This window comes from Oxyura jamaicensis, chromosome 1 (genome assembly GCF_011077185.1).
Source record: "Oxyura jamaicensis isolate SHBP4307 breed ruddy duck chromosome 1, BPBGC_Ojam_1.0, whole genome shotgun sequence".
In the NCBI taxonomy this organism is placed as follows: domain Eukaryota; kingdom Metazoa; phylum Chordata; class Aves; order Anseriformes; family Anatidae; genus Oxyura; species Oxyura jamaicensis.
Genome location: NC_048893.1, coordinates 184,393,931 through 184,421,692, shown reverse-complemented (window position 1 = coordinate 184,421,692; position 27,762 = coordinate 184,393,931). Strand labels below are relative to the sequence as shown.

The 27,762-nt window shown below is 46.0% G+C and overlaps 1 protein-coding gene across 5 annotated transcripts in view; it reads right to left on the bottom strand.

The window, feature by feature from the left end:
• Positions 1 to 3,908: 3,908 nt before the first annotated feature.
• The window catches only part of ATP8A2 (ATPase phospholipid transporting 8A2), a 324,912-nt gene continuing 301,058 nt past the window's right edge, over positions 3,909 to 27,762 (bottom strand). For all 5 annotated transcript variants that reach the window (XM_035326034.1, XM_035326038.1, XM_035326047.1 and 2 more), the window contains 2 exons: positions 13,897 to 13,988; positions 3,909 to 6,142 (listed from right to left, as the gene is read on the bottom strand). In XM_035326034.1, the coding sequence (XP_035181925.1) occupies positions 6,045 to 6,142; positions 13,897 to 13,988 (190 nt within the window). In that variant the 3' untranslated portion in view covers positions 3,909 to 6,044. The remainder of the gene's footprint in view (positions 6,143 to 13,896; positions 13,989 to 27,762) is intronic.

The window sequence follows — 27,762 nt, the reverse complement described above, 5'->3', positions numbered from 1 at the left end:
CCCCGAGATAAAGCAAACAAGCCTCGCTCTGTTGAGTTGCTTTAATAAAAGGTTTATTGGAAATATTTTTGTGCAGACATACAACAGTCAACAATGCTGTTCAAAGCTACAGATTTGCTAAGTTTTCTGAACCCTCTAAAAATACGAGTAAATGACCTTCATTTGTATTCAGTCCAGGAGGGAAACAAACCCTGCCGTAATGCGCTGCGGTATTGAAACTACCAGAGGACATTAATAGGACGTGAAAATGGTAACACTTCTGGAGGAAAAAACCCACACACCACGGCTCTCGCTGCTCTGCTGGGAGCCAATTAAACATTCCCCCACAGCACTACTCCACTCTGCATATCCAGATTAAAACCTCCCCATCTGTAACAATATTTAAGCAATCCGAGCACAGATATGACAGGCAAGTGGGCACCCGACTTGGAGCGCTGATGAAAAAAGATGCTGCTGAAGAGCCCGACACTCAAAACGGCCGAGTATTTGACCTCCCGGAAACACGGGCCACACTTTGGGGGCAGGAGGAGGGGTTTTGTGTTGAGCGGCTCCTCCAGTACACACACGCACACGCGGTCCCCGAGGGCTCGGCTGCCCACAGCATCTGGAGCCCTTTTAAAAAGAGACGAGAACCAACCTGGGGCAACTTTCCAGCCTACGTGCTGCTGAGGGTAAGGACAGCAAACACTTGCATTCACCTCCCAAATAAAAACAGCAACCAGGAGGGCCAAGTCGGGCAGATACAACGTCTGCTAGATTCCATGTTTTCGAAGAAACCCTGCAGATGCTTTGAAGCAGATGAATTTATGCCGAGACAACATCTGGAACATCTTCTCAGGAAGCCACCCAGTAAGGTGGTCAGAATGTAAAATAATCACGTCTTTCTGTTACTCTTGGCTTTGTCTCCCTTGGCTCCACCACTCGGTGATTACAGGGGTGCTGACCTCGCGGCTACACGCAGTGACAGTCTGGCAAGGTATCTGGCTGTTCCTCACCGCTAGATTTCTGCATGACTGCCCAGAGCTGGGGGCTCGCCCCCACGGAGGTCGTCCTTTACCCATCTTGGTTTCTCTTCGGTATCTACAGAGATGCTGAGGGAGAAGCCCAGCAGATTTCAACTTGTGTCACCATCATACATAAAGGAAGGGTTTGGAGAGAGAACAGCTATTTCACCTTTTGTCCATGCTGCAAATCAGTAGGCCCTGCATTCATAGGAAACAACGCTTAGCCTTCGAACCCCGTCACAGCAAGACCCAGGTTCCCAGACCAACAGACCCTGTGCCTCCTCCTGGCCACGCGTGTGCAGGGGAGGCTCTCGGGGGGGCTGGGGGCTGATGAAGCTCTCAGGTGAGGGGAGCTGAGCTCTGCCTCCCAGGGCTGTTCACTTCTGACAGTGTCAGCAGTACTACAGGAGCAGTACAAATGAAGCAGGAAGAGGGTTATGTTAACTGTGTGATCAGACTGAGACGACTTGTCCCAGCTGCACAGGACAGCTCTACAAAACTGATCAATGCATACGGTTTCACAAACAAGGCACCGAGCCTTTCACCTGTGCTACAGGAAGTGGGGAAAAGCATCTTCAGCTGTATGCCAACAGGAGTTTTTCCCTGTACACAGGCTGTGTGTAAGTCCAGTCGTCAGCTTCATGACCTGCTGAGCCTTCACCCCTGAAACACCCCTACGCTACCCACAGCGGCAATTACAAATTACTGTTGGGGACAACACGTGGGTTTGAATCCAAAGCTCTCTGTTTGAGAGCTGCCTGCAGGACAGCCCCGAGCCGTGCCCAGGGGACCCCGCGGGTGCAGGGCAGGGAGCAGGGGCTGGGTCCTCGAGGAGGTGCTGGGCTGCAGCACAGACACAGATGAGTCCAAGGCTCTGTCCTGGGAGGTGAGAAAAGCTTTTTGGGCAGCCAGAGGCCAACTGTGTGGAGACTGCACAACAGAAGCAAACTGCCAGGCAGATCCATCGGGCACGGCGTGGGCACAGCCCAGTTCTCCTCCAAGACACTGCAGTTGGAAACATCCGTCATGGCATTTCGTATCATCTCTGAGTATCGTGAGGCTCAACGAGAGACAAAGAGCTCACCCTGCAAACCGACTGGAGTTTAAGGCATTGATACAGTGCCATGATCCAAAACCAGGGTAAGATACCCTCCGTGCCTTAAAACTGGGTAAAAACCTGACAAATCCAAAGTGCTTCTTGGAGGTGAATGCCTGCTCAAGGGCTGCTCCACTTCAAACCTGAGCTGCGAGGCGTAACGGCAGAAGCACAGCTGCTGGAGTATTTAAAAATGACACGGAGTCATTATTTATAAAACCACAGGAGAACGTAAATCGGGCATCGCTGCAGCGATGACTGGAGGCGATGCAAAACCATAGGTTGGGTGCATTAGCCTAAATGGACAAAATAAGGCTGAAGAACAGGGACAGCATGGGGACCAAGGGCCTCTCCCAAAGCCCTGGGGTTGCCCACAGAGGGCCAAGCTGCTCTGTCGCAGTCCCCACGTTTCACTTCTGGTCCGTCTGAGCTTTCTCTTCTTTACTTATGAGCATAGATCGTCTCCCAGCAAACACGCTTGAGTGCATGCTGCAAAAATAACGCAGTCTGAGTAACAGGAGCCTTCCCGGCAGCATCTGCTGTTAGCTGCTGGCCGGGGCAGGAGAGCCTGCACACTTCTGGCAGGCACCAGGAAGCGCGTGGTCTAGCGAAGTGCAGATTAGCGAGGCTTGACTGTTATCTTAATTTACAGCCCATACAGGAACGCTAACTCCGCACACAGTTTTAGATGCATTAGCAGCTTGCTTTGACTGAGATACTGTTGCTGGTTATTCGCCATTTCTCCTCGACAAGCCATTACTGAGCTCCCGTGCCAGCTCCCTGCGGCAGGACCCGAAGCCCTGTCAGGAAAAACAACCGACAAGAGGTTTCTCAGCAGCGCTCAGCTCCGACCCCCGCTCAGCACCGCTAACTTGGTACCAGGCCATTGCTGCAGGAACAGCAGCCTCTATGCAAACGATGCTTATGGGGTTACAAAGCGGAGCAACCAGACCCAGATTTCGTTTGGGAAATCTCCACTTCTTCCTGAGTACTGGAAAAAAACCAAACCAGCAAACCCAAACAAAGCCTCACCACTGCGGTCAGCACAGGGAGCTGCCAAAGAAACTCTGTCCTGCTCAGCCCCAGGTAGTTAAATCTGGACGGTCAAGCAGAAAGCTCCCATTCCTTCTGCTCTGATACCCTGCCCAGCCGATACCGCTTCCATAAAGTGCTTTCAGAGGTCACTGCTACACCAAGTTGTGTTAACGAACAGGGCATTCTGTTGATACAGCACAGCTGCCCGTCTCCTCCCGCTGCCAGGACTCCGGAACACACCTCAGCATTGCTCACGACGGCCAGCAACTCCAACAGGCCACAGCAAATTACAACGGATTAATTCCCGTAATGACTCCAAAGAACAAGAAGAATGCCAGGTCTTGACCTGGGTGGGCTCCACAGGATTAAGTCAGACAGGGATTCAGGCCGTACAGCGACGATAAAGCCTGCCCCCAGCCCCGCTGCCACATACTGCGGAGCCGTGTGACAAACCCCATGTGCAATTTCCATTGAGCTGACACCCAACACACGCACCACGGCCTAAGCCACCATTCACTCAAGGGAGGGGTTGTGTTTGTGACACTCACTGACCTCAATTTACAGAGAGGTCAAAATGATACAGCCCATAGTCTGCACTAATAAAATAAATCACGTCAGGTGACAGCTGCTCCTCCCCAGCATCTCTCATTATGCTCTGCACAACTTTTGTTGCACTAAGTTAAGAACAGAAAAGACTCCGGGCTCCTTTCTATTCTCTGCTCAATACATTTATTTGCCCTTCTTCATCATTCAGAGGTTTTAAAAAGTTTCTTTTTTTCTTTTTTCCTCCAGTATCCTCATGAAAAGCCTCCAAATTGTTTACATACCAACGTTCAGTGTGTGGCTTAGCGTACAAAGACTAAGCTGATCTCACTTTGTCTCAGTGGGAAGTTAATTTTACTTGGGGTGTTACAAAAGGAAGAAGCAGTTAGCAGTTTCGAGGACACCATGCATTTCCTAAATAGATTTTGTTTCCAAATAAAAGAGACTGTTTAAAAGGTTAGATCAGGATTAAGATTTAAAAGCTCCTGGGATCAGGTTTAGCCTCCCCTCCTTTATTCTCTCCCCAAGTATTCCCACCTTTAAACAGAAGTCACCTCCCAGAAAATGACGCGCACACATACACACACTTGGCCCCTTGACATTCATGCCTATGGCAAAATTACTTGCGATTTTCCTTTATTGCACAATTGTCTCCTTAGCAGTGCAGAGAGAAGGTGATGACTTTTCCCTCTGTGCCATCAGCCTAAGCCAAGAGCCATCCTGCCTGGTGCTGCAGGAGCCAAACTTTCTTTTTAACGTGGATGGGGACTCTGGGTGGCACTGGGGATGGAAGCGCCACACGTGGGTGCTGGCGTTTACCTACAGCCCTTCAGGAAGATGAAGCCAGTGGGCCAGGCTGGTTTTGGTTTGTTTTTGGTTTTCCCCCTCTCCTTGCTAAGCATAAATACTCACATTCAAATTGATTTCGGATATATTTAAATCAACAAAAGTTCTGGATGATGGTCAATAGGGCAAAACACAGCGCCAACTTTTTAAACGCACAGATGTAGTACATACATTAACCATGAAACCTGGCTAAAACACAGCACTATTTACTTTATGCTATTCAGAAACGTGGCTTGGCAACTAAAATTAACAGAACTTGTCTGGAGGACACTGTAAGCTTTCTAAGGGCTCTTTCAGCTTTTAGTTATGCCCCTGTTTTCTCTTGTTTTTCCCCATAATTCCAATATATGCAGCAGCACGCTTGCCCCACTCCCAGTGAGTCGGTGAAGCCAGCATTCCTTCCAGGGCTCCAAAGTGGAAGCGTCAGAAGCCTGTCGATGGATCTGATCTGGAAAAGAGACTGCTCTGGCTGAACAAACAAACAGCACGTCTCTTCACAATGACCAGCTCTGTGTGTGCAGGCACATGTGTGTGAACCCCCCCTGACTTCCCCCTGCCAGCCCGTCCTACCTGGTGCAAGAGGAATGCCCCTTTGGGATCGCAGCAGTTGGTTGCGGATGCACGTGCTCTTCTTCCTAACACTGTGAAAAGCTTCTACCTTTCTGTTCTGTTTTGTCCTGTTGTTACGATGGGAGTGGGATAACGGAGGGAAATCCCAGGCTAAATCTGAAGAGCACGGCCAAATACAACCCGCAGAGTTACCTATTTGAGTTCATTGTGTGCAGAATGCGGTACGCTCAATACAGCTGCCCTGGCAAGCCCTCCAACTTTCACGTCCTGGCTTTGGGGGTAAGCTATTACTTGGTTTTCAGAAAGCTAAGATAGAGCCCTAATAAGTCTTCCAAGAGGGCAGGAAGGATTCTGTGTAATTCACTGCTATTGTCCTATTCTGTCATGAGAAGGCAAATAAGCATTTTTAGCTACAGTTTGTGTTTCCATTGCAATAAATAAAATTTATGCCAAATTGTTTGTTAAAAATTTAAATGAAAGTCTAGTGATCAGTGAATGTTACAGGGAATACGGTCTGCATGCAGCCATGCGCTCCTGGTCTGGATGTAACCGAACAGGAAGTCTCAGCACCCCGTTCCAATTAAGCAAAGGCTGATTTCTCATGGAACATAAATTTTCTACTTTTCTCCCAGAACAACCTTATGCTGATGCTTTAAATAGTGGTAAAACATTGGTTTTAATTTCACACCTCACATAGCACAGTCAAATGCTTTGTAACAACATAAACAAAACTTTAGGCAGAACTTCGCAACTGAATTCAAACGATGATTTCCCCCCACAATAAATATTCAAGGTTTGCAGGGAGAATACAGAAACTTGTTGGCTAAGGCCACAGAAATGAGTTCTCTGGTGTTTTGGCTGCTGTTGCCAGCCCTAGTCAAGACTGCATTAAGAGTGGATGCATCGATCCAAATCCCGTTATGCCCACCACCCATCACGTGAGGAACCATTTATTCTATTTCTGTTCTCCTTTTGGTCGTATCGTAGGATCGAACAACTTCGGACTGGGAGACAACACCGTGTTCTTCTTGAGAAAACGCATACCCATCTGAAAAAGCAAAGGAAGAAGAAGAAAAGTCACTGGAGTTCAGTTCAAAGGCACAGCCTGTTTTTAGGAGCACCTTTAGGCATCCCTGGTTACACGACAGACCACAATGATTTCATTTCTGTGCTGCACTTCTGGTGTTTACAGCGGTGCCCACATGGCACTGGAAGGATAGCTGCCAGCTCTGTCTGTGTATGTGGTTGACGTTCCCTCTGAGCTAACCCAGCTAATAACCTTCAGACAGATTTTGGACACCAGGTTAAGTCCCACAGTGGCAGAGCTTTGAGGACTTCACACACAGATAGGGATTTGCGTTTTTGGCTGACTCTGTCGTCTGCTTGGCGTCAGCAGTTGGCCTGGGGGAACACGGAAACGGCCAGGCTACAACTGGATCTGAGTTACGTCTTAACTCCATTCAGGATTTTTTTTGTACAAGTTTCCAGCTGTCATCGGACAAGTCACACTGAGAAACCCTTGATTCTCTTGGCCAGTCACCTACATCTTGAATAAACTTCAGCATACACCGGAGGTCTTTGCCTTCCACAAGTGAATCCTGTTAGCTAACACAGTCCTTTGGTCTCCCTAGAAATCTCTCAGATGACAAGAGCAATGTGTCTCCTTTCTTTCAAAGCACTGTGGACGAGGCAAGTGACATTACTGACATCATCTGCCAAACACTGCATACTGGTAAAACAACCACAAGAGCTAAGGGGCTAAGACGGTGCACACCAACCAGTATTTAAACCAGACACGAGCCTACAGAAAAATTCTGAACAGAAAACCGTAGCACAGAAGAATAGTCCGTGACATCAAGGAAAGGCATTTGTCACTGAAAATGGGTAATCAGGATGGAATGACAGGGGAGATTCAGATAGCTTCAAAATATGGAGAAAAAGGAAAATTACAGGCTAGGCAAAACCCGATAAGGCTTTGTAGTAGGAAAGAGCTAGTGGGTGTGAATTCTGCTTGGGAGAACCTAAGAATGATACCAGAGTGGGGTAGGGGACGTGCCATCTCCCCCAAGCAGCTCTGGGAGTGGGAGCTCCTGAATTCTGAAATCCTGCCCCAGACGTACCCTGGGCTGCAAGGTGCAGCACCAGACAAGGCAGGACAGATGTCCCAAGTACTACCCAAAGACCTGTCTTCCAGGAGTCCTGCTCCCTTAACAGGCTCAAGACATATTCTCCCTAGACGAGGTGGGAATGGCTGGAGCATGGTACAAAGGGAGCTGGCTGGGAAGAGAGTCCCACAGCCCTAGGGATGAGCCTTGCTCCCATAACTGGGAGGGTCTCCTCTCCCACAAGACAGAGATACGTCACCTTTGAAGCCAGGCTCTTCGCTGTCGATTTGAGCTCACAAGGCAGAACGTGCACTCCCTTAGCAGAAGGGGACACCAGCAGTTAGCTGACCTGGCCCACAGGCACAGCAGGAAACCTTCACCCATAGATGGGGGAGACTGCAACAGAAACGCATCACCCAGAACTAACTGCGGTCACATTTCCCTCCTGGAGGGACTGCAGCCCTGTAGGAACTTTGATCCGATTGCAAGACTGATTCCGGCATTTCCTCTCATTTTCCATGAGCGATTCCCTGCCAACATACATATGGCTGCAGAGGTACAGGTTGGGTTTTCCTGCCTCTAGCTGAAGGTTCACGAAATATATTCAGAAAATGCAAACACTTCTGGAAAAAAGTAGGTGCATGCTGGATAACTGCAAAGGAAATATTTACAAAACAGGCTTTCATTTAAGAAAGGGTGGGATTCACACCTAAACCAATACCTCCCGTGGGCTTGTTCCACTCCAGGGGCCAGCACACTGTTAGCATTTTTGGCAAAGTTCTCCATGGAAAGTCAGTCTCGTAGTCTTTCACCAAATTAAGCCCTAGAAGACTGACAGCCGTGCCCCATAACCTGCTCTGCATCACGCTGGCTTTGCTGTACTTAGATCATTCAGCAGAAAACACCTTAGCCTGATTTTTTTTGCTACATTAGATGGCCAATGGTTAACAACAGCAGTGGCACGCTTACATTCTCACATTCTTGATCCAGTCTGAAATACCAGCAGTGATTTTTGTGCACACATCATGGGAAAGGCTGCGACCCCCAGACTTGCACGTGGCCTCTATTCAGTCAAAGCTCGACATTTGGCAGCATGTTGGAAACTTGGTGTTGATCTCAAGGCAGGAAGATGATTTCATATTATGCTTTTTTATTTGTATTATGATTAAGCTGGAGGAGCTTCAGGCTGCTCAGGCAGCTGCCTGTGCCTTGCAGGATCAGAACTCGCTGGGACCGCTCAGGTCCTGCCCAGGCTCCCCAAGCAGCTTCTCCATTTCCACAGTTTTCAGACCCCATCCAAAAACAATGAAAGTTTCCAGCTGCCAGTTACCAGCGAACTTTTTCAGAAGTCTGAACTTTTCCCCCAACTCGGGTTTTAAAACCACACCTAGGAGCCTACCCGGGGAACAAGGCCCTCATTGTTCCAGCCTGAGGAAGGAGCACGCTTCTTGGGGGCTTTCTGGGCACGACCCGCTCCTGGCCCTCGCAGAAGGAAGAAGCTTTGTACTCGGAGCCTTTCTATTAATGGAGAAAAGGAGCACTTACTAACATCTGTCAGTGGGGCTCATTCGTTAAAAGGAGATTCCCATTCTCATCAAATCTAAGGTTTCACTGGTACCAGATATTATCGGGCAACCTACTGCATTTTAAAAGCATCCTATTTTTTTTTAACCTTTGATATTCTATTAGTAGATCAGAATCTAGTGTCCATCGGGTTTCTAATTCAACAGGATCAATTTCTGTTCCCTCCAATGACTGTTCTGGTCCGTGCAATGCTGGATTAGAGAAACCTCTCCGTGTATGCTCTGAGTATGCCGTGCCATCCCAACAGCTCACTCGCTTCCAAGCTCAGGACCAGAGAAGGACCACAACGCTCTTTATTCCAGAAAATCTGCTCATTGAAGGACTGCATACAGTTTTAGGCACTTCAGAGATTTGCTTTAGAGGCTTCACACTCCTTGAACTCCTCTGATACCCCTGAACCACCATGGGCTTGCTAAACAAACATGTTTTCTCACCGGCAGCCTGGCAGAAACCTCTCCTTCCTGGGCATTTCCTTACTCCATACACGCAGAGCTACTGCAGCTTAGTGCGGTCCCAAGTATAAGATGCCTTTTACCATCATACTGTTTGTCTGGGGAGAAAAATGCCCAGATTCAAATCTGCTAAAATTAAAATTAACATTTTAAAAAAAAAATCTCTCTTAGGATATGTTGCATCTTAGGTACCAAAATCTCTCTGAGAAAATGAAAATCAATGCTAGGGTATCACCGGACAGCCATATTCTTCTCTGGCCCAACACTGGACTCTGCACCGTTTTTAAGGAGACTTAATGATGGCAGGGGTCACATTTACCAATTAACAGTAAATGCTAACTCAGCTTTGACTTCTCAGGGAACCCTCTTCCACTTATCCTGGGAAAATGAGAGCTGCTTTAAATCTTGAATGCTCTGAGTAATGCTCACAGAAATCATTCATTTCCCTGCTGATAAACTATGCCCATGTTTTCTGAAGGACCCAAGAGGGATTCCTAACAAATGGTCCATCTCTGTCCTCCCAGATGCTAATTTATGGGTGTTTCCATGTAGAAAACACAGCTCGATGCCACGGCATTGATTCTAAGCTAATTTTCCAATTTCTTTTTCTTCAATTGATTTTAAAAGGTTGCAACTCCACTTGATATTCAACTAATATGTAGCTGTCTTGTAACAAAAATCCAGACTATTTCAAACACATGTAAGGTAAGAGGAAACGGAGTTTAAAAGGCATCTCAAGTAGCTACCCTGTTGTTTTTCAAATCAAAATGCACCAGGAGAAAAGCGAGAGGAAGAAGGTGTCTGCTAGTGGAGAATAAATGGTGGGATTAGAGCCCTCAGCATGAACACATTATTATTATTTATTATTTGCCAGCCCCCACACTGTGAAACGAACCTCAGCTGTCAGGTGCCTTTCCTCCATTGATTAATAAGGTGCAAACCATACGCTCTGCGTTCGGGTTTACCCTATGCAATCACCGTGTTCTGTCAAGGGAAGAGGGATTTTCTTTGCTAGCCTAGGAAATCTGGGCCAAGCCCAGCAGTCCTCGTCCAGGCACAGCCCTCAGCTTTCGGGGGGAGCTCTGCCAGAGCAGAGCGGGATTCAGCTCCGTGTTTAAGAGCGTGCTGAGACATGGGACAACTGAACAGCTGCTTATTCTGAATTACGGGAGTGAAACTGCACTGTAGGGATTGTAAGAGGCATTCCTCAGGGACAGCCAGGGATGGGGACACCTGAGCAAGTGGGAGAGCATCACCCTTCCTGTCCTGCTGCAAGGCTCTGGGGACAGGTGACAGAGGCCAGTCGTGTAAGGAGGACAGGGGCTCAAGGACAGCCTTGGGTATTGTGCTGGCTCTGGCTGGGATGGAGTTAACCTTCCCTGCAGCAGCCCAAACAGTGCTGTGCTCTGCACTTGTAGCTAGAACAGCCCCGACATCCCACCAGTGTTGTGTCTATCGCTGAGCGGTGCTGGCACAGCACCAAGACTCCTGCAACCCCCAGAGCCCCGGGCTTGGGGTGGGCGAGAGGTGGGGAGGGGACACAGCCAGGGCAGCTGACCTAAAGCAACCAGAGGGATATTCCACATCGTCAAACTCAGCCACAGAAATTGGAAAAGGGAAGGAGAACGGGAGCTTTTATTATGAAAATGTCTGTCCTTCCAAATCACGACTGTGTGTGTTGAGGGCCTGCTTCCCAGGACATGGCTGAGCATCGCTCGTGGATGGGAAACAGAAAATTATAGTGGTTTTTTTTTTTCTCCTCTTTGCTTCCTCATGGTCTTTGCTTGCTTCCCCCCCCCCCTCCTTCATTTCTCTTTAATTGAATTATTCTTATCTCACCCCCTTAAGCCTTTTTTCTTTCCATCATACCTTCTTCTCCCCCTATTCTTTTGAGGAGGGGAGTGAGGGAATGGTTGTGGTGGCGTTCAGCTGTCCAGCAGGGTAAAACCACCACAGGTATTCACAGATCTTGTCTAAAGGAGATGCTACTTTCACAAAGTCAGAACAAAAAAAGGAAAGACAGAACTTGGATGGAGACTTGGAAAAAGTTTGCCTGGAGGAAATGCCATTGCCAACAAACCCTCTGAGACAAAGCTTTTGGGAATCATTACCGCTCCCTCCCTAGAGTCAGAGGCACACTCAAGGGAAGGCTCCTAAGACGCGTCTGAGCGGAGCCTGGTGCCGTTTCCTGCTCATTCTTAAGAGGCTTTAGAAAGCAGATGGGAATGGGCAACCTGCGATTTCGCCAGGCACTGCACCCAGCCTGGAGGGCTGCATCACCACCACCACCAAGACTCCACTGCCAAGGGCTGACCTCAGCACGTGGGCTGGACAACCATCTACAGTTCTTCCACGGAAAGCCTCCTGACAATGCCATAAAGTCTCGCTCAGTGCTAACGCTTTTGGATAGGGGGTGGCTCACCAACAGCAAGCCATGAGGCACGCCGAGCGAGTGTCTGTCCTCCAACACAGGGCTGTGTGGCTTACCCCCACATCTCTCCCCTCTGACCTTGTAAACCGCTAGAAGTAGCTCTGAAACTCTCTGTGATATTTTTCTAGCACTTAACTAATTTCCATGTGATTGGAAATGAAGTTTTATAGGTGTTGCTTCCTCACCAAAAACCTGGAAACAGTTGTTGTCAACAGCAAAATAAAGTGAATCTCAAACTAGTGCTACATCTTTACAATCTGTGCTAGGAATTTTAACCTCATTTTTCTTCCTCGCTGGGACCGAGGCAGTTGATTTGCTTAAGCCTTTGTCAGCTCTATCTAAACAAACCATTTTCATGTTTTATATGCAAGTGTCAGATTCTGAGCTGAAGTCACACAAGCAATTTTTGGAAGAAGTGGCCTTCACAGGCTGGGAACTTGGAGCCTGGTAATAACACACAAACGATTCAAGACTTCAAACGGAGTGCGTGTAGTGTGATTTAAGATATTGGCCCAGCAAGTCAAGGCAACTGCCCTATTCATCAATCCTTTGCTTTGAAGATTTCTAGCATTTAGTAAACACTTTTACAATTTAGGGCTGTGAAAACAGCACACATGTTCCCTGAATTTCACATGGCCTTGTACATACAGCAGCTATGCAACATTTGAAAATAACATTTGACAAGAGATGACAGAAGCTTTAAAGAATCATGGATACACCATAAAAAGAGCCTTTCAAACCTAGCAGTTTCACAATCAGAATTTACATTCATGTGAAAAGCAGATGGCTGACTGTAACCTGTCCTGACTCATTTAGCACTTAATCATTTGCATTTAATATGGAAGCTGGTTATCCAAATTAGGGCTTATTTTGATATCTCATTTTTCTTTCCCAATAGCTATTCACATACTTACAACCCGATGATGTGTTCTACCAAACTAAAAGCACATAGCAAGCCTGACCTGTCACTACTGGTATATCTCCTTTTTGCACTGTTATAAGTCTCTACAGCAGACTTCCTCGACAGCAGCTTATTTATGTATTTTACTGACTTCTTCTGCCAATCATCTCCTGTGGAATTTCCTCAAAGAGCGTGTTTGTGTGCCCACAGCAGAGCTGCAGTCAACATCTCTGGCTCCTTGACACAAAGGATTAAATCCTGGAAGAAGCACACGGTTCACAGGGCTGCTCTGCACATCCGTCACCTTTGCCAAGAGCAATGGGATTGATTGCTAAAGACCCTATATCCCTCTGACAGTAACAGCCTTACAGCTGCTCTACAAAGGACAAAGACAAGCAGATCCGTCACTGTCCCACCCACTCTGGTCTAATTCCCTGTAGAACAGAAGAATACCTCAGGCATCTGAGTTCTCAAATACCACCCCTGCTTCCATGACCTGAGCCACAACATTTCTGCCACAGAAAAGGACGCAATCACCAAGTGAGCGTGGACTCCAATTAGCTTCCTGGGATTCTTAAACAGTCAAAGGTGTAACTTCTCATTGCAACAGAGATACAAAACGCAAATCCTGAGTGCCTGCCCCTTGCCCTGCGAGCAGCAGTGCTGCATGCTGGGGGGCTATTTCTTTAGTAAGCTGAGCAAAAATCCTCAGGTCTAGCAGGTAAAGGCCTGTCTTGTTCCTCCAGGATGATGAATAAATGGATGACCTCAACGTGCAATTTATTCCAAATAGCAGCAGTGAAAAGGTGTGAGGTTGCCTCTCTCCTCCCAAAGGATGACGAAGAGGGAGAGGAGCGAGGCAGCTCTGCATGCCTTGGCTTTCCTCATCAGAAACATACACAGCTCCCAAGTGGCATCCTCGAAATATCACTGTATTCTCAGCTAACCACAGCTAATAAGACTCGATTCATAAAGAAGCCATTTCAATTTAGGCCAGGCTCTATCACAACATTTATTTTATCCTGCAGAGTTCTGATTTTACAGCATTCTTGAGACTATCAGGATTTTACATGTAGAGAATCTGCATATTGGGATTTTGTCATTTGGGCCTGCTGATTGGATCCCAGGGAATTATCCACATTTGAGCTCTGCTTGCCTAGGGCCAAATACACTAATTCCACTTCCAAATGCACGTCTCTTGGTTGGCAGCTCAGCCTCTGCGCTAGATTATCTCTACCTACAATTTAATTAAAAAGTAATCACCCTTTGCTTCACTCATCTGGGACTGACTGCTGTGAAACACACACGCATATGCCAACCATTACTTACGTGATACACTTTGCTGGACAGAATGAGCACGGAAAAGGCTCGGAGGAGTTTTCCTGCCGAGCCTTTTTAACAAATGATCACGTTCGTTCACACTGAGGGAGAGAAAAAATAAATACATCAGTGAGTAACCAGATAATTTCAGGAAATAAGTCAACTATATTAAAAGTACTTGGCAGCTTCAACTTTGTCAGTATTTGAGATGGTTGCAGCATGATGTGTTTTTTTTTTTTTAATTGCACACTATCAAGAGTACTCTCTAATAACAGAAACACCTCCTTTCTAAGGCCACTTTTTAGAGTTTACATTTAGTTCATCCATCCCTAATATCATGACCAAGCGTGATGTTCATGAAATGTTACAAGCCATATCAAATTTCTGACACATCAAGCAATATAGAACATTTAAAAGGAGATTTCTGAGTATTGTGTACACAAACCATAGCACCCACAAACCGTCTTAGAGAGAAAAAGCAGCGAATTGTGGCTTAACATTAACAAAAGGCTTCTATCACACCAACAAAATGGCCCCAAACAACCAAAGGTGGCACCATTGTTAATTTTGACTTCTGAAGAAGGTTTTCATTTTCACTTCCAACACTGGAAATAAAATTTTCTATCCAGTTTTTAGTTAAAAGCCCACTTTACACAGTTGGTATTAAAGGCCTGAATTTACCAAAAGTAAAAACATAAACCTAGGGTGAAAAATAAAATAAGCTTTTCAATCAGTTGAAAGAGAAAACTGACTGGATTTACCATATGCATACGAGTCACTAGAGCTACTGTCCACTCTGCTTTTTACAAAAAGGACTCATTTCATCAAGAACTTTATGCCCAGGGTAGATGGACAACGGCTAAGGTTCTGACCTTTCAAAGCACGTAACTATGCATGCAAGTGGCATAAAGTGCAATAGGGTTTTAAACAACGTAGGCATCCAAACCTTTTTGAACTGGGGCCTCCAGTAACTGTCGTACATCAGATTACTAAGAAATACATATTTTAGTCTGTTTTAGTTCACAGTTTGAGGGACTGAGTTGGTTTCCCCCTCCCCGTCTCACACCTATTCCTAGCACTGAGATGGAGGCAGACAGTACACGGAAGGGATCTGCCTGCTAGTGCAGCTCCTGGCAGTGCCTCTGTCCCATTTACACCACACCTACACTGCCTGCTTCCATTTTCAGTCTGCTTGTTCTTCTCATGCCTTCATTCACAAGTAACTCCACTGGTTACGTGGCAAATGTAGATACACATCTGAAAGGCGAATGTTGGTATCTTTTTTTGGGTTAGATTACAAGTTCACATATATTTGGTATATGAAATGGAAATCCCAACAAGCACAGCTGCTGCTGCCAACAAGCTCACAACAGCTTTACACAAACAACTCCCTTTCATTGAAGCAATTTGCTAACTTCAAACAAGAAAGTAAGCACAGAGTCTCCGAGACGTCTATAATGTGTAACCCAGCCACTCAGGCTTATGTTCCACTTAATATTCCATTAGGTTAATATCCAGACTCGCAGTCCCGTGTTCAGTGTGTAACTAGATGCCCATGAAAGAAAGGGAGGAATCCTCTTCCACCCCCCCCCTTTTTTTTTTCCTGTGGTCTCTAAGCCCAGCCACCCATGTTAGGAAATTGTATATCCTATGGACCCTTCCTTAAAAATCTTTAAAAATTGTCAGTATTTTCAGACACTTGGTCTCTTCACCCCCTTCCCTCGCCATAGTAGAATCACACCTACAGCAGATACACCATGTTGCTTTCCCTGTCTGAAGTCAGTAGTATTTCCTCAGTAGTATTTTCCTTCAATAGAAGTTGATGAAGGATTTGGAAGCAAAACTACAGATACCCACTGAAAGCACCAAAAAACTGTTAAGAGCTCTTGGATCCTAAGATCTGCATGCATTCAAAGAAGAACAGATTATAAGTTTTCGCTAAAAACAGGGTTACAGTGCAGAAGCTTCTGAAGATCTTGGAAGATCCAACTTAGAAAATAAAAAGACTGAGAAAACCAAACATAGAAAGAAAAATCCAACTGCTCTAAGCAGGCAGCAGAATAGGAAGTGTGTACTACAAAGGGCCATCAGACAAGGGGATGGCAGGCACAAAGTGAGACATGAGATTTCTCTAAACTTAGGCTGACAAAGTTGACTGCCTCCAGAACCCAGAGTTACTGGTGCGTGTACTAACCAGCAGTGCTCCGTTGAGCAACCTCCTGCTGACTGCAGGGGACTGCTGGTAACTTGGAAGCGCACAGACGAAGTGTAGCGAAACAATCAGAATCTCCTAGCAGCCTGTGAATGACAAGTGAAATACTTGCTCATCTTCTGCAGGTAAAGGAGAACTCACAGGCTGGCTCCACCCATCTCAGCAGGAGAACCAGAGACTACTTAAAACAGGGATCTTGAACTGATCGAAAATGGTAGCTCTAAAAGACAAATAAGAACATCTGCTGCAAAATTCTGACACTGAGAATTGAGTTAGCCAAGCCAACAAAAGGCACAAACAATTTTTTTTCTGCCCATCTATGGCAAGAGATGAAGCACAAGATGTTATCTGCTACGGGCCATTCATGGTTAGCTCCTTGGGCTTCTATGTGCAATGTGGGGAGAAAAGTGTGCTGTCAAGGGACTTCTGAACATGAGTGACACGTTACAGCTCTAAGGAGGCCAAAGCTAGACTATCTTTGGTATTGCTAATTATAAACAGCAATTTCAAAAACTCAAGTCACATCTGCTTTTCCCATTTGGGATATCATATTGGATCTCGTCTATGCAGAGGAAGAAAATCTCAAGGAAGAATTAGAGCATTTGTGGTTTAAGTGCAAGCGATGATTAAACACGCTACAAGTCAAGTCCAGTCAAGCAATATAAAATGAGCTCTTAATGCAAAGTAGTAAATGCAACACAGCTCTTCAGAAATGGGTAAGTATTTGATTTATTAACCGATATTAGATCTCCCAATGCAAACCCTGAAAGGAAAAAAAAGTGAAGTGGATTACTTAACTACACCAAAGTGTTTGCACTGATACCAACTGAGTCCCTGCTTTCAGAAGTTTTCTGCTGCTGACATCAGGTAACAAAAAAACAAAGACTTCTTAAGTCTTCCTCCACTAGAGTGCAAAACTAGTGATGACTTCAGAGTCCCACAAAGGCACAAGATTAGTCCTTGCCCACAAAAATATTGCTTGCAAATCAACCCTGAGCGTGAGCTGTGATTCTAAGTGTTAAATCTGCTTTCCACTCACCGCGAGCCAGTGCCTAAGTAAGTCCTCCCACCAGGGCCTAAGGATGTCATCTTCAGACGCATCACAGTAAAAGAACAAAAGTTAACGAGATCATGTGCTGAATATTGGATGTAGTTGTGTTTATCCTCGAGACCTAAAAATGTTGTCAGAGTGAAAGAAATCACAAACCCAGACATCCTGATGGGAGCCAGTGACCTGGAAAGTGACAGTGAAATATGCTTAACTTGGCTGCTTAGTGACCTCGGAAGGGGTAAGGGAGAAACATCATCTATCTGTAATTACACAAAGGACACAGCACACAGACAAAATACTTGGTACTAGAAAAAATAAACAGGAGCTCAGAACAAAAACTAGGAAAAATGTCCCAATTCTGAGGGTTAATTATTCAGGTAATCTAAAACAAGACAGAGCTGTTAACAATAATAAAGAATATCTGGTGGAAGTAATATCTTTCAATGTCTTCCTCAGAAGGCCAAGATGACTTGAGCCCACAAATTCATTAAGTGGATACCAAATTAAAAGGTGAACTAAAGTCATCATGTTAATACATAACAAACAGTATTTTCCATTCCAGGAATAAAATAACTCTTCCATTTTTGTATCTGAGTTGCTCTGAGGTGTCAACAGAGACTTTCATTTTATTTTTGTGTGTTCTCTTCCCACTCCTCACAAAAGCAAGCAGCCCTTAAATCCAGGCAACAAACATCTGGCTTTGCACATTCAAATGAGGAGCATCAAAACAAACAGAATAATTCAAAGCTGACCACAAGGTCCCGCTGGCTCATTTGCTCAAGTAATTAAAAAAAGATGAGCTTCACCACCAATTAACCTACTGAGCACTAATTAGTGTTAATGAGGATTTGCCATACTTGGTAGAGCTTGACCCAGAATGTCCTTCCCAGTTCACTAATTGGCTGGTGGCAAAAGCAGGACTCACAAAGGAGGGAAGGTTAAAGTGGATGCAGGTGTCTCTTACAACTGGATCTTCCCTGAGAAAACATATGCACAGCTCAGCTTATAAATAAATAAACAAATTCAAGTCCCTCTCTTCTCTCACACGAATCAAACTCTTATGAAATGATTTTGTGTTTTGAGATTTACTAGTGGAGATATAAGGCACAGCCACACCAAATGGGCAAAGATGCTTAGCTGCTATTGTTTTTAATTTGCTGTCCTTCTGGATCATTCAGAATTCCATCAGATACATACAAAATGATCTGGTTTTGTTTCCTACCTTTCCACTTTCTTGAAGGCAGATTTGAGCTCTTACTGAAGCCTCGCTAGGGCTGCTGAAAACTACACAAAACACAGAAGTGTGTATCCCAGCTGCTGTCCCTCCACCGCAAAGGCAAGGCTGTTCAGTTCAGCACACCCAGTGTTACCTTCATGGGTAAGCCCAGAAGACAAGAAAGCATGTGGAAGTTTTCCCCGTCATTTCAATAGCTATAAATCCCCTTGCCCTACTGCCTGCAGGTGCTGTACCACCTTTTCCTCTGTTCTGTGCTACTGCCATGGCATCAGCAACAGATAAATCTTTGTACAGCTTGGTTTAAACCAGAAAACCCTGCAAAGCTCAGGCTTCCAGAGTTCCTCCTACCCATATACACTTTTAAATGGCACAGAAGATAAACCCTTGTTTAGCAGCTTTTTCCCCATTACCACATTCTGTTAAGCATCTCGTTGTCTGAGCAGCCCTAGCTGCTTGCATTCCTCTCCTGGTGCAGGTAATGTCCTGGAACTTGCTGTCATTGCACTACGACAGCAGGGAGGAAGGGGAGAGAAAAAAAAATAATATCAAAATATCCAGTGTGGCTGAATGAGTCAAAAGATCAGAAGTTTCTGTCCCTGTCATCTTCACCTGATGATTTGATTTTGAGGTGCGAAGAGGATGCTGCTCTCTCCCTTTTTAAAATTTAGAAATAAAACATAGTAATTAATTTATTCCGTATGTTCTGTACAGTAATTTACACAATGTTTGCTGTTTCTTTGTTGACATGCTTCTCTCTCTGAAAGCTGCATCACCATAAAATATGAAGAGAAAGAAAAAAGGTCTGACACAACCAGACTCCTCCAGCTTTGATCAATCAATCACCGAGCCATTTACAAGCAGATTGTTGATTTTCATTTCAATCTCTTGGTTCTCAAACTCCATTAAGTTTCTCCTAAAGGTTAATTAGGAGTTCAGGCGTGATGAATTTTACATCAGGATGACCTGGCATGGGGGTGGGGGGCTCACAGACCCCTCCCCAGCTGCTAGAACATAGCAATTATTCCTGAAGATGCATTCACTTCTCACCAGTTCTATCCCTCACCTTTAGCACTCTGTAACACGGCTGAAACAGTGTCAGCCATGGCTCTGATGGACAAAGAGCAATGCAAGCCAGGCAGAGGCTGTGCCTGCACCTTTGTAATTGGCCTGAGGAGACCTGTTTGTCTTCCTCATGTACTCCATACTCCTCACTGCCTGACTGCACTCCCCAGCACAGCCACAGGCCTTGATTTCCCTTGTTTTCTCCCAGTTTAGGCTCAAGTGCATTACTCAAATTCACGTAATGGAGTTGTTAAACTGGAGCTACGCTGTGGGCAGAGAGATGACAACAAGCACAGGCTTGGCATAAGGAGAAAGGAAAAAACAACTTTCTTACAGACCAGGAGCTCAAAATTGAGCAAGCGTGCAAATATACTCAAATGCGAGTCACACCAAAGCTGAGGATCTGGCAAAACTCTGTACGCTCACATACCCAGAACAACCCCAAGGCTTTGGAAGGAAGGGCTGTGCACGTGGAATTTGCACCCTGAGCACTCTGGCCTCCAAAGCCCAGAGAATGGAGGTGTCACAAAAAGAAACTGCCCTCGAACAGAATAGTCAAATTAGCAACTGAAGTCTTCTGCTGGTTTCTCTGCCCTGATCCACAAAGGGGAGATGTTATTTTTGGTTATCTGTCACTGGATTGCAGGAATGTTTTACTATGAGGTCAGTCAGGGTAGGAGGTCTTTTTAATTTAAAAGGCAAACAGGCATTACTGATAATGAAGCTGCAGTGTAATCAAAGGAGATCTCCAGAGCATTTCACAAGGAAGTGTCTGAGATTTATAAGTGGCAAAACAAAAATCAGCATTTTCTTTGCTGAGTCAGTGTCTACACACACTGCTTTATCACTCAGGATGCAGCTGAAGTAAGGAGACATACAAATCCAAGCCCCTTCTGCCTTCTTCTGTAAATACTCAGTGAGCCATCAACAAAAACCAGGCTGTGGCTAGAAGACCAAAGTGTCTAAAAGACCAGGCACACAGCACAGGGAAGTGCGGCCTGTACCACTTGTAGGCCGAGAGGTGCAAGAAGTTACCTATCACAGGCGACTCCTGCACCAACACTGTCAGGTTTTGGAGAGTGCCAAGTCCTGGCTAAGGGTACAGCAAGAGCTGATTGCCCAGGGAAGCTGGAGGCATTGCGTCCTGCCATGGGATAACATCTCCAGGTGGTGTTACCTCAGCAGCTCTCCTCAGCTGCTTCCCAAGTATATGGGAAGCATATGGGAGCTCCACAGGTGAGAACTCCCTTTTGTGAGACAGAAGGTGACTTTTTAAGGAACTTGCCTTCTTTGCAAGGTATTTTTGACATTATCCAGCCAAGCATTTAAGCATCAGATATGTCTGGATGTGCAGCTTCTCAAGGCTAACTTAGAGCAGCCAAGCAGTGGTGACTTCTCCAGGTCTGCAACGCACGGCACCGAGCTCTGCTCACAGCCACTGCAAGCTGTTCATCCTGCCTGGACGTGAGGTTAGTAGTGTTAGGCAACTTTGGTGGAAGTTCCAAAGATATCCTTTGTGGTCACCGATGGTTTCAGCAGCTCCTGTCCCGATCATCCACCCTGCTGCAACTGTTCAGGAGTTGTTCAGGAGCAGCTGGAGAACCTGACTGCGCTCCCCACACCATCCCGCTTCCTTCGGTTCATGTATCCTGTGGAGCCATGAACAGTTGAGCTGATCCAACTGAGGAGATGTGGCAAGGACAGGACTGTATGACCTCGGTTGGTGGAGAATGATTTGGGGAACACACCAGCCCTGCACCTGCAAAGGCACACGAACCCATAGCCCTCTTGAATGCCCTGGAGAAATGCTGCCATTACGGCTTGTGGTTTGGTAGTGTGATACTCTACCAGAGCGTAAGCTTTCCTTTCCCATCGTATCTCAGAGGTTTGCACACAGAGAAGCCAGCCTGCAGCAGGCCCCCAGCCAGGTGCACATGGGTCTACCCACATCGCCGAACCCCCTTGTGCCAGCGCAGAACCACCTCAGAGCAGCAAATACGCTGAGGCACACCATGGGTTTCTGCCAGCCCCATGTGCAACACCAGGGCTGTATGCTAAGTTTTGGGACCAAATTCTCCACTCCAAGCCCACAAAATCTTCTTTAAGTTGGTCCTTAAAGTTGTACGGCTAAAAGAAGAACAAAGCTTTCTTCTGGGTGACAAGCACAGATGATTTATATTTTCTTTTGTCATTACTGATGTCCTAATGCAGAAAAAAACAAACAGATTCCTCCCTTGACTTCTGAAATCATTTGGACCATGCATTCTAGCCTTCATTTTCAAGGCTGCTATTCCTAAACTTTTCCAACCCTCCTACTTCAAACAGAAGGTGGTATTACCGAGCACACTTTAAAAGCACCATTAAAAAAACATCAGACATAAAACATCACATGCCTCTCTGAAAAGCAACAAGCCTAAGAAAATAATAAATGAGATCTCTCTACTCAGAGTGCCTTCCATTTGTAAGCACTGGAAACATTAAGCATGTGTTTATGCATTTCATAACTTGGGGGTAGGGGTAGGCCTAGGCCTCACTGTCGGCTGTCCCAAAGCCAGTTAACATAAAGCTGAAGCTGCTCAATTTTGCCCTCAGCCTTTCCAAAATGTGGGAATTGACTCAATTTAAACCTCTGAAAAGCAAAAAAGGCTAAGTATGACTTGCTGCTTTTTGACTACCCTCCCTTCAGTATCAGTGCTGTTTACTTCTCATCCTTAAGTGCCTCACTTTGCACTCACTCTAGTGGGTGCTTGGTCGTATCCTCTACAGATAAGGTGGCAATACGGTTGCAATCATAACATTCTTTTCCTAGTCACTCATATTTTTTCAGAAGTAGTCACCTTGGAGGCTAAAGTTTTCCATGCTTGCTCTCTACACACAGGTGTGGTGTTTTGATTTTTTTTTAAAACACATTTTGAGAAATGTAAAATAACCCGTGTTCAAAAACTCTAAACCCTTTCCTACCATTTTTTTTTTCCCTAAAGAAAAGGAGAACAATAGCTTGCAGCAACAACAAAGACTGTTGAGTTTTGAAAGTGTCTGGATACAATTCAGAGTGAAGCCCAGGACATTTGGTTGATTTGGAAAAAACAAAAACCAAAACACCAACCAAATTGTTTTTCTTTAAGCTTAAGTATTTTGAAATTGTCCACTATGTATTTAATATCTAGTACAACTTTTGTCTTCTTGTCCTTGCTAGAAGTACCTCAGTACTTTGATCTTCACCACGACTGCCTACCGTCAGAGGAGGAACGCTGCTGTCCTGCCTCTCCTCTGAGATGTGTCAGCCAGGGCAGGAGCCAGGGCAAGACTGCTGAAGCCATTACACTGGAGTAGTTGTTATGGAGCACTTCTCCTGCTGTGCAGCCTAGAGGGAAGATTTCTTCTTCTCTCCCCTGCTGAGACCCCGGTGCCTGACCCAGTAACTCAGGATTAGGCATCAGAGAGACTGGCCCCTTAATCAGTTTTAACTCGTCTTGTTATGTCCCCTTTTTCCTTTTTTTTTTTTTTTTTTTTTTTCTAATCTTCCCTTTCAATTTACAGCTTCATTTTGGCCTTCGTGCTGATACTGTACCTCCGTCAACTTTGACTTTGCTTGCAGATTTGATCACAGCCCTAAATCCTTCTCCAGGTCAGCAGGTTTTAACCTTATTTGTGCACTGGATCTCCCTCAAGGTTATGTGATAGGTACAATCAGGATGTGAAGTAATTAATTGCACTGGAGAAGGGGCACGTCAGCTCCAACTGGTTTGTGCTAGCAGCTGGGCACTTGGGTCCCCGGTGCCAGCAGGAGCGTGGTAATCCCTCCTTCATCCCCCCAGCAGGTTATGACATCTCCTCCTCCCTGTGCTCCCTGCCACCCCTGCCCCACTGCCCTACTCACAGCAGAACCAGTGCTGGTAACTTGTAAGTGCCTCACACATATGAGGCTTAGAAATGCCAGAAATTATCAGTACTTATTTAAACGAGGAAGTAACGTGGCAACTCTTTACTGCCACAGGACAGGCAGGGGAGGGGAAGGGACAAGTGTAAAATAAAACAAAATTAAGCATTTTCCATCTACCACACATGAACGTTTACCATATGGAATCAAAGAATTTAACAAAAAAGCACTGATAGCATTTTATGTGCACTTTGCTAGTAAAAGGAGTCTAATATCTTTTTACTAGTAAAGCTGCAAGGAAAAATCGTAAATATGCCAGTCACTTTGTTGTGTATGCTGGTGGAGAAATCTCGCCTTTCCTTTCCAGAAATGGTGTGAAGACCATCTGGAAAAATTGATAAAAAAGACTCTGAAACCTCAAAACCAAAACATACCTCTCCCCTCTTCAACCTCGTTTTACGCTCAGCTGCACTGGATGGGCCCGATTCAGATCACGGTCATGCATATCCACACACCAAAGCCAGCGCACTCACGAAGCAAGGACTTGGCTCCAAACATCCAGTGCTGCTTACCCAGTTGAAAACGCAAGACTGAGTTTGTTTTAAGTAAGATTCGTTGTAACTGCTGATGTGAAGGGGCCTTACTGGCACGGTCTCCCTGTTCGAGTGGATGTAATTTGGAATGCATCACTCAAGAGACAAAGTGCTTTGAAATATAATGAGCCCAAGGCTTGTTCCTCTTGATGTGAATGAAAGCACTCACCAAGGAGGAGATGAGGTCCTCAAGCTCATTCACGGGTTTGTTAGAAGGGGAAAAATAAGACAACTTTAGCATTTCTGCTCTGGCCAGGCAAGGCTGGAGGCTGTGAGGCCCTCAACGATGTGCACAGCCCCAAACCCACGCCGGATTTCCCTCCTCCTCCTCCCCAGGGACCCATGGGGTGGGCAGATCTCCGCAAGCGCCTGTGCCAGCTGATGGAGCGACTGCCCACCCCGTCACACCGCTACTGAAATGAGATAGGCGTCTGCGCTCACCCACCGCATAAAACCCGGGCTGGGACCACTACGACAGCTTGTGCTCGGGGTGAGAGCCAGTCATGCGCGTTTCACTCAAGCAACAGGCAGCTCTGGTGAAAAGCACTTAAGTGAAAGAGGATCTTCACCACAGGGGACAAACAGCGGAGAGACTGTGGGGGGACCGCAGTTTTTGGTACTCTGAAAACCAGCATTTGTTTTACAAAGTGGAAATAAAGGGAAGAGGTGGCTAGCTATCGTCAGCATGCTTCTGGAAGTAGAGGAGTAAAAAGGTATCCTGTGAAAAAGGCTGTGCAAAAGCATGATGCTGGGTTTCCTCGTCAGCTGCAGCTCTACCAGTCGGTTCAGATCTCTGTTGAATAAAAGACATTGCTTCCAAAATTTCCAAATAATGTGAAGAAATTGCTCCCAATACTTTGGCGATGCAGACACTTATCCACAACACTGCAGACAGGCCTTCAGCTCCTTATAAAGCATGAATGGTGAAAGCTGCATCGCTCAAATATCATCTATATCAAATACTCTCCTAATCCCAGCCACCAAATGATTACAAAATGGAACAGAAAAACAACCAAAAATGTACTTTCAAAAGGGAGCCCAAGGCAGAGAAACCCTCCACAACGGGAAATCTACTGTCACAAAGGTTGTCCTGCACAGCTTTGTTTGCTCGCCATTCGTGGGCCATCGGAGCACTGAATTGATGTGGGTTTCCAAAATAAAGTTTGTTTTGGTTGCTAATCAGGCTTTACTCCACCTGAACTCCTGCTGACTTCAATGAAGGGTTAGATGGAGTGAAAAGTGAATGAAGACTCGAAGATTTGGCCCTTTATGAGCCAAGACTTAGTTGTAAACTTACCTCAAGATACTAAAAAAAAATCCCTGCAGCTGAACTCAATACCACTTTTGAACACAAATCTGTTGAAAACCTGTTTGTTTTCTTTGTGTAAATCTTGCATGTTAACATGATTAGCTCTGCTGGGCAGGTGTCTCCACATGTCCCTGTTTGCTTTGGCACACGAGCTGCCCCTCTCACCTCTCTGAATTCATGTAAATTTGGTGCTAAATCCTGCCCTTTGTTACATGAGAGTGCTAGGCAGCCCTCTCCCCTCCCGCAACAGGGCTCACTCCCGTTGCAGCCAGGCTGGATGCCAGCCCAGCACTCCTGGGTGCCAGGCTGGGGAGGACCAACGCGGTTACTCATCTTCCACAAGCTGGCATGTGAGCTGGGGTCCCTCTCTAACTAACTCTGCACTGCATGCTCCTTCCTCTGCTTCTCAAACAATTTCTGGAGTAGCTGGTTTTCAAGGCATTTTCCCCTGCTTAAATCCCCCACTCCTGGAATCATCTGATATTGTGATTATTCCAGCTTCCATGAAAAATAAAAGTAAGGTTTTAGGTGTCCAGATGTGATATAGAGAAAAAATATGAGACCATGACCCTACATCTCAGAAGGATACACTTAATATCATCCCTTCAAGCATCAGGCTAGTGTTATTTGCAAGGTATTTGGGACCCAGCTACAGCACTCAAGGTATCAATGCTCTTCCCTGCTAAAACCATCCCCCACCTACCATTTGCTTGCTCACTTACCATTGGCAAGGCAAAAATGTGCACCTGCTTTTTTAGATCAATAAAAGCAAATACAAACTTTCAGAAACTGCTCAAAGCTCCTAAGATTCAGAAGGATATAACTGGCACTAACAGCATTTTTTTTAAATTAACCTAGAAAAATGTCTCTAGCAAGAACAGTTGCCAGGTTGAAGACCTTCTGAAGCGGGATGTGGATATTTGGGTACCAAGAGGCACCGGCAGATCTCCCAGCTCTCCTACCCGAATTGCAGGGAGGACCCAGGTGGTGTCCTCCTCCTGCTTTACAGCAATTCGGCTGAGCCACTGCAAGTGCTGGCACCCTGCTGTGCACGTCTCGATGCACTCACTGCCTTCCGGGGTTCGTGAATCACTTTTTGTTTAGCAGAATAATCCATCCACATCTTCCACCTCATTTTTCCCCAAAGGTCTAGGCAACGATAAAAGCAATTAGCTCCCTAAATCCCTCTCTTATCTGTAATTGGGTGTGATTTTTTTTGTTGTTTGTGAAAAACACTGCACAAAAATAGTGTCCACTACGTGTGACAGGAAACCAGGCCCTGACGACAGCCAGCTTATCTCCCATAGCTGCCTGAACAAACCAACACCTAATGGCTGTGTTTTCGGGAACACTTCCAGCCAAGAGCTAACACTGGCACTTAGAGGTGACGGACAGCCCCGTGCAGTTTTAATACAGTTCTTTGCTTTCCATTAGAGGTGAGGGGACTCCGGTACCACCCCCTTCCTGCATAATGTCACACCGCCAGAAATACCCCGACAGCAACGGGTCTGCTGGCAGCAGGGGAGAGCAGTGCACGCATCTTGGCACTCCTCATTTGTACCGGCCTCAAGGATGCTTTTAGAAAATAGTATGAGCCAGAGATGCTGTAACTGCAGTAAGGTCCCTCTCTGCCTCTTTCCCACCCTCACCAGTCCCTTTGGACAAGCGCAGGATTTCAAGCAGGTGTGAAAGAGCCAGGAGACAAACAAAAGAGATAAAAGGCAGAGCGACTCTGAAGAGCACTCAGGAGGCCACATCACAAGCACAGCACACCAGCTCCTAGCAGGCAGAAGCATTCTACCATTATCTAGTTCACAGATGGACCACCCAGAAAATCTGGGAGCAATTAGGAAGGAGAACAAACAAATGCGTGGAAAGAAGGGGGGAGGGAGAAGGGGAAGGAGGGCCAGAAGGGATTCCTTACATCATCTCCATGCAAGCGTTTCGAGAATGAAGTGAAGCTATATGGAGGAGGAATGCAGATGAAAGAGTTTGCAGTAAGAATGCAATGAAATAAAAGGCTATGAAAACATACAGGGTATGAATGAATTACAACATGGCCATTAAATTCACAAAAAGTCAGGTCAGTGTGTAAACAGAGCAGAAACCCATCAAGTTCTCGGGGACACGTACACGTGCTTCTAAACAGGTTAAATGCTGTCTCTGTCACTGCTAACAGTGCATCAAACTACCTTCCAACCCACGGATGCAGCGTGCAAAAAGCTTATTCACTTTCCCACGTGGCTGTCAGCAACTGGCACTCAACACCGGCAGGAAAACACAAATACAGCTTTGTCCTAGACATGGATAGGAACCACAGCAGCACCAAGGAGCTCCTACTATCAGAACCGCGTGCCTGGGAACAGGCAGTCCTCAGCAGGACCGGATCCCACTTGCTTGGCATCTAATAGGCCTACAGACGGGCAGGTCTCAACACAAAGTTGCACTTTTTATGCATTTTGGCTGGGAGGCTAGCCTGATTTTGGTAGCAAGCAATTCAGCTCCAACTGGCTTCAAGGTGTCTACTCAGC